General features: G+C 48.1%; 1 protein-coding gene across 1 annotated transcript in view; it reads left to right on the top strand.

Annotated features, from left to right (window-relative positions):
- The first annotated feature begins 3,450 nt into the window (after positions 1-3,450).
- LOC132005862 (myeloid cell surface antigen CD33-like) overlaps positions 3,451-7,548 on the top strand; it is an 18,031-nt gene continuing 13,933 nt past the window's right edge. The window contains exon 1 of the mRNA XM_059383372.1: positions 3,451-3,638. Within this exon, the coding sequence (XP_059239355.1) occupies positions 3,451-3,638 (188 nt within the window). The remainder of the gene's footprint in view (positions 3,639-7,548) is intronic.

Below are 7,548 nucleotides of genomic sequence, written 5' to 3'. Positions count from 1 at the left end.
AAGCCGGGTCAAATTATGTCCTGAATAAAAAAGGGGACTCAGAGGGGCGCCTGGGTGGCTCAGTCGGTTAAACGTCTGTCTCCTGATTTCCTCTCAGGTCATGATCTCAAGGTCGTCAGATGGTGCCCAGAGTTGGGCTCTGCACTGGGCAGGGAGTCTGTTTGAGATTTTCTCTCTCTCCGGCAGGAACCCACCCCTCCCCCAGTTCGCACTTGAAATTAATTAATTAATTAAATCTTCGGGGGGAAAATGGGGGGACTCAGAGACAGAGACGCATAAGACAGGAGCCCCAGACCTTGTGGTCAGGTCAATAAGTACTCCACATTAAATAATCCACATTGTGTTCTCACTATGTATTTTCCATTTGTAGGTTTGGGGATTGGGACTGTACAGTTAAAAACAGACGCTTTAGAGATAAAAAGAAGAGATTCAAAACTGTCTCCAGCAGGAGCTTGATCTGCTCTGCAGAAAGCAACATCGTGAAATATCTCAATTTTGGGACAGTCTGTCATAACCTGATTGCGACTTAATCCCATACAAAACTCTACAATCCAACCCCTCAACACTTGTATTTTTGATGTCACAATTTACACCTTTTCATATCGAGTATCCATTAACAAATAGTCTTAGTCATAGTTATTCTTAACACTTTTGTCTTTTCACTTTTATACTAAAATTAAGTGATTCATACACCTCCATTCCAGGGGTACCGTGTTCCATATTTGTCTGTGTACCTGCCATTCCCAGTGAGTTTTATACTTCCATATACTCATGCAGATGGTCTCACAACCTTCCATTTCGATCTGAAGCACTGTGTTACGCATTTTGTTAAGACCTTATGCTAAATAGGATAAGCCAATCGAAGAAGGGCAAATGCTCCACAAATGGACTTAAATGAAATATCTAAAATAGTCAAGTTCACCGAAGCAGAGAGTATTGTGGTGGTTGCCAGGGGCTGGAGGGAAGGGAAAAGGGGAGCTTTTGGTCAGAAGATATAAAGTTTCAGGGATGCCAGATGCATCAGTTGTGAGATCTGCTTTATTGTGTAATGCCTGTAGTTAGCAATACTGTTTTGGGCACTTAACAAATTTTTTAAGAGGGTAGATCTCATGTTAAGTTTTCTTACAACAACAACAACAACAACCAGACAAAACAAAACCCAACAAACAGCAGAGAGTCACCAGGAAACTTTGAGAGGGGATGGGCGTGTTTGTAACCAGGATCGTGGTTACAATTTCAGAGGTGCAATGCAATAAGTGCAAACTCATCAAATTGCATACATTAAATACGTGCCATTTTTCATACAGCAGTTGTATCTCAATAGAGCCATCTAAAAAGAAAAAGGAAAAAATATCACATGTATCAACCTCATCATCTCTGGTGAAAAGGAAAGGGATCATTACTATAGACTCAACGTGTCTACATGAGGCTCAAAGGATGCATTACAGATAAAATGTTTGGCACAGTAGTTAATTGACACCAGTGCTCACACTAACAGGCTTCCCTCAGTTAACTGGGCCACTTCCTGGGGAATCATAAAAATCTCAGATGGGGGCGCCTGGCTAGCTCAGTGGGCTGAGCCTCTGCCTTCTGCTCAGGTCATGGTCTCAGGGTCTTGGGATCCAGCCCCACATCCTCATCTGGTTCTCTGCTCAGCAGGGAGCCTCTTTCCCCGCCTCTCTCTGCCTGCCTCTCTGCCTATTTGTGCTCTCTCTCTGTGTCAAATAAATAAATAAAAATCTTAAAAAAAAAAAAAAAACTCAGATGACCTTTCACTTAATTCCTTAAAGCCTTTTAGTTTAACCGCCGGAATTTGAGGAATCATTACTGCCATCTGGTGGCCACAGCCTGCATTTCCGCTTCTGCGGATTCCCACAAAGAAGATAGTCTCAACAGTCAAGAGCACAGCCCTTTGTCCTCTGTTGTGTTGAGGTTTCAAGGTGGGCTCTGTTTTGGTTTGCTCAGCCCTGAATGGGAGGTGGTTTAAATCCAGGAACCTCTGCAAAGAGAGACGATGGCTTCTGATCACAGGTTACAAGGGATATTTTGTAAAAAAACCTAATTGCACATGGATACACCCTAAACAATGATATTCTGCATTTCCTCTTTCCACTAAAAAAAAAAAAAATATCTCCCAGCCTCCATCCTCTGGGACAATTCACCCTATTTACCCTAAACACAAATTGCTCCTCCAACCACAGAACAGACAGGACTCTGCAGGATGTCAGGCGGCTCTGGACGCACACATACAGGCTGCTGAAAAGCAAGAGAAACAGCCGCACACGTGAAGCTTGGCAAGAGGAGGGGAGGCCCAAAGTGAAAACATTCTTAAGAAAAAGTCCACTGTGGGATACTGGATCAGGAGGGGTTTTGCACTGTGAACTGGGACAGCCTCCAACCATGTATTCGAGTATTTGCTCACAAAGCCTGTATAACACACTGTACTGGCCCTGCCCTTATGTGGTGATGGAGGAGGGCAAGAGACATGGCCAAGGAGATGGGTGGATCCTGTCCTCTCAAAACAGAGATGTGGGGAATAAAGTGCCTGGTGAACCATGTGAAAAAGCTGGAATAAGCCCCCATGTAGCCTGTTATTCTTAGTTCTGGCTCCTGTCATGAAATCCTGGAATTGCCTAGGGACCACTCCACTAAGCGGGGAGAAAAGAGGTCAGGTCTCAGTTCCAGTCTCCAACACAGTGAGTGTGTTCACTCTGTTTTGTTAAATAAATGCATGAATGGAAAACTTCTCTCTTCAGCTCCCTTGGAGTTCTTCCATATTCTTCTGCCTTTAACGCCTCCTGGGCCACTCCAGAACTAATCCCCAGCAGGAGTAGCACGACTTCCTGATACCTGCCCAGGAGCACCTTAGTCTCTAATGTGGAAGCAGGTACTAAAGGTCAGGACATGGGCAGGTGGTGTGGAGACAGGGAGCAGGTCTTGCCTTCCCTGGTGTCTTAGGGCATGTCTGTTGCCCTTTCTGAACTTTAGTAACCTCCTCTGAAAAATGGGAAGTGAGCACAGTCTCTCAAGGCAGACTAGCTCTGATTCAGGACAAGTCTAAGGTTCTTGTTCTGTGCATACACCTCAGTGTCACTCACCTTCCTGTCAGAACTTCCTCTTGGTCCTATAGCTCATGAGTCCTTGAAAGAGAAAATCCCAGCAGAGGGCTTGGCCCATCTCTTCCCAGAGATGCAGCTAATCCTGCTGTCTGGGGGGTGAGCAGGTAGGGCAGGAGGGCTGAGGCAGAGACTCTCACCCCCAGGGTCCCAGATTGAGCATCTGGATTTCATGCTGGAAGCAAACAAGCCAGTTTGTGATGACATGAGAAAACTTTTCATTCCCACTCCCTATACCGTCTCCTATCCTCAGGATGCCTGGAACAAATTCATGCCTGCTTGTGGCTACTGGTTCCAGAACAGGGACAAACCTGGTAAGGATTCTTCAGTGGCCATGACCCACCTGGACCACATACTACAGGTTGTGACTCAGGGATGTTTCCACCTCCCTGGAGACTCTGAGAAATACAACTGTGCTTTGAACATCACTGACACCAGGAGGATAGAGGCTGGGACATATTTCTTTAGAGTGGAAAGAGGAAATGCAGAATATAATTATTTATATGACTTGTTTCTTTGCATGTGAGGGATATGAAGTTGCCTACAAAGAGGACAAAGATGGAACATGGGAGAGCCCAGGGAACCTGAATGTTGTAGACTGAGTTGTGCCCCCCAAATTCATCTCCTGGAGCCCCAACCCCAAATGTGATTGTATTTTCAGAGATAACTAAGATTAAGTGAGGTCATAATGGTGGAGTCCCAAGATGGATGGCCTTATAAGAAGGGGAAGAGAAAGAGAGTGATCCCTCTCTCTCCTGCCCTTGCCTCCCTCAGCTCTAGGTATGGAAGAGGACAGGCCATGCGGGTGCACAGGACATAGTGAGGTAGCTTCACTTAGGGGTTAAAAGGAGGCCATTGAATTATCCTGGAGGGCCACACCTGAGCTGCTCCTTGCCCTTGCTGTCCAGGGTCCTGGAAATGTCATGGATAGGGGCTGGAGATGGAGGGAAACCCACATGTTGCTCAGGGCACCTGTGGGACCCCAGGGTCTTCCTGCTTCTCCGTGCAGAGTGAACTTTAAGAAACTGGTCTCTGGGATGCTCCTCCCAGCAGGTATGAGAGAGGACGGTAGAAGGGACAGGAGAGACCTCAGTCTCAACTTTATTCTCAAGTTCAGCTTCAGGTATTCCCAGGGACATAGACCAACTCTGTCTTCTGTGTTGCTCTTGCCAGGACAGGGGTCTGTGTGCACCTGTGCTTGGCATTCTGGATCCTAGGACCTAGGATCCTGGGACCTCAAGGGAAGGGTCTGTGACCTGTTTAGCATGTGGTTGGGGCACAGAGGTCCTGGGGATGAGAGACGTGGGAAAAAAGGATATGAGAAGGGCACCTGGGTGGCTCAGTGGGTTAAAACCTCTGCCTTCAGCTCAGGTCATAATTTCAGGGTCCTGGGATCGAGGCCTGCATTGTGCTCTCTGCTCAGCGGGGAGCATGCTTCTCCCTCCCCACCTTTCTCTGCCTGCCTCTCTGCCTACTTGTGATTTCTCTCTGTCAAATAAATTTTTAAAAAAATCTTTTAAAAAAAGGATATGAGAAGGATGGGGGGAGTGGCAGCAGCTGAAGATCCCTTCCTCCATGCAGTTCCCCTGAACCATCCTTGGGGAGGATTTGAACACTCCCTGCCAGGCAGGACTGAAGGCTCCTTGAGGTCAGAGTCTGTCTGTATACCTCCAGCCCCAGACCCAGCACAGTACCAGGTAAACAGATGGTGTCCCATGAATGTGGTCAAATGGACAAGCCAGTCTCCCCATGAGGGAAGTCAGAGATTAGCACCTGCAAGGCAGTTAGGCATCTGCACTGCCTGAGGCTAACACCTCTGGTGGATGTAGGCATGGCCTCCAGCAGGGCTGGCAGGATGACCATGTGGCAGGGCAGAAGATAAGACCTGGAGGTCCCTGAGGGCATGGTGAACTGCCACCTGTTATGTGAGCCTGTGGGAGACCACAGTGGGGAGGTGCAAACAGCTCTTCCTACTGCCCAGCCCATTTTTGCCTCTGCATTGACCTTGAGCCTATGGCACGGTCCTATAGCTGGGAATCTTCCTTCCTGTCCACTGAAAGTATAGGCCAGGTCCACTCTGCTCACTTGTTCCCTAAAGCACTCAACACAGCTTCCAGTCCCATGGCCCCAGCCCGTTTCCACCCTCATGACCTCTACCAGACAAGTGCCTATACACTGTATGTCTCTCCCTTGGATGGGGAGCATCTCAAGGGCATGAACTGGTTCTGCTATGTCTCCTCTTTGTGTCTAGCCGACATCCACTCTGCACCCAAGATCCTTACCCATTGTTCATGGACTGGACACCCACACAGAACCTCCAAGATCCCACATCAGCTCTATACTGGGTTCTCTCAACCTCAGCACTGTTGAACCCTAGAGCTGCACGATTTTTTGCAGTGAGGGCTGTCCTGTGCTTTGGAGGATGTTTAGAAACATCCCTAGTCTCAACCCACTAGATGCCAGACACACCTTCCTCCTAAGCTGTGATGATAAAATGTGTCCAGACACTGATAATTTCCCCTTTGGGGAAAGGCAGGCAAACACCCTTGTTTATGAACCGTAGGTCCAGGCACCACAGTGGTTAACTCAGCCCAGGCCAGGAAGTGAGTACTTCCCCTTAGCAAAGGGAGGGCGCCAATGGCACCACAGCCTGGACAGCAGGACTCCAGCACATGCTACAACACATGCAGGACTCTCTCTCATGCTACGGAGTTCTCAGACACATCTACTGTTCAGCTCCTCACCAGGACAGGCCTCCAGCAAATGTGAGGCCTGATGGGAAAGATGCATGTCACTGGTCCATAAGAAATAATATTAGAGCACTTTGTGCTCTAATATGTGTTTACAGAAAAACCATGAAGACTGAGCAGCATGTGACATATTGGGGACCATGTTCTAGAACTAAGAGCTGAGGAGGTGACATTTGAACAAAGACTTGAAGTCAGGTGACAGAGCAGGTTCTGTATTTACCTGAGAGAAGATTATCCCAAGAAATAGACAATGGGGAAAGGTGAGCGAAGTCGCTCTGAGACAGGAGGAGAGCTGGTGTGGAAACAAGAGGATGGGGTTGAGAGCACAGGAGTGCAAGGTGGGGATGCTGGGACGATGGTGCTGATCTGATGGGGGTGCAGACCCTGTGGGAATGGGGGTGCAGATCCCATGGGATGAAGACTCTGAGGGTGTGGAGACCTTGAGGAAGAAGAAACCCCATGGGAGTGGAGACCCTGAGGTAGGAGAGCAGATCCCACAGAGGTGCAGACATCGTCCTGGTGCAAATCATGCGAGCCTAGCAGAAAATGCAAGAATATGGAAGCCTTTGAAGAGAGCAGAGATATGACTAAACTTTCCTTTCAGTAGGATCCCCATGGCTGTTCTGCTCAGGAGCAGCCAGAGTGGGTCCACAGCGGCAAGACAGAGATTCGGAGGGCACTGATGGCTGCCCCAGGTGGGACATGATCCTGTCTCCAACCACGGAGAGTGGGATATATAATGATAATAAAACAAACAGGATTTCCTAAAGGATGAGGGAGGTAGGAGGAAGAGAGGAGCAAGAATGATGCTCAGTGTCTTCTCTGAGCATCTGGCAGAATGGAGTCAAGGGATTTAGAGATGGTCCTTCTGAGAATGTTGGGGATGGAACAGGCTGTGACTGTCTGGAATCTGCAGAGGGGTCCAGGCAGGGATGTCAAATCCCACAGTTCCTGGAAGGGCATAGTCAATAGGGAGGAAAGGGACTGGTTGCACATAGAGAAAATAAGGCACTTGGAGACAGGTTTGTCACTGGGGACCCAATAATGGCAGAAGGGGCAGGAAAGGTATGATGATGTGATTGGAGCAGGTTCAGGAGAGCCAGAGGAGAGGAGATGGCAGAAGGGGTATAGACCACCCTGTGAGGACTTTGCTGCAAAGAGGAGCAGAGCAAGGCTCCAAAGAAGGAGAGCCTCTGCCTTTTCTGCCTTCCCCCTGGAAGGAGCATCTCTGATTACCTGCCTGCATTAACTTCCTGAGGTCCTCATAAGAAATGCCACACTCTTGGGGTCTTAAGACAAAAGAAATGTGTAAGCTCTCACAGGGAGGTCAGAAAGCTGTGATATGAAGGAAATTCATTGTTTCCCTCTGTTTTGCTAAGATCTCCCTGGGACTCTGTAACACAGGACAGGTGAACCAGAGGAAAGTGTCCAAACATATTTCATATGAGATTTATGTGGCACAGGAACCTTCATAAAGAAATGAAGACCCCAATAAATGGTTAAACCTGAGGCATTGTTGCTAGATTTGCTGAAGAGTAGAAAGTTGGGGTCACACCTGAGAGAACAAAAGGCTTGAGCTATGGGGGGTAATTACCACAGGAGTGGCTTGAAGGGACCTGCTTGCCGGATCCGTCTCTCTGTCCATCTGTCATCAGACTTGTGATGTTCCTTTCCTCTGGGTA

The sequence above is a fragment of the Mustela nigripes genome, chromosome 17, assembly GCF_022355385.1.
Source record: "Mustela nigripes isolate SB6536 chromosome 17, MUSNIG.SB6536, whole genome shotgun sequence".
Taxonomy (NCBI): domain Eukaryota; kingdom Metazoa; phylum Chordata; class Mammalia; order Carnivora; family Mustelidae; genus Mustela; species Mustela nigripes.
This window is presented reverse-complemented; position numbering and strand designations above follow the sequence as displayed.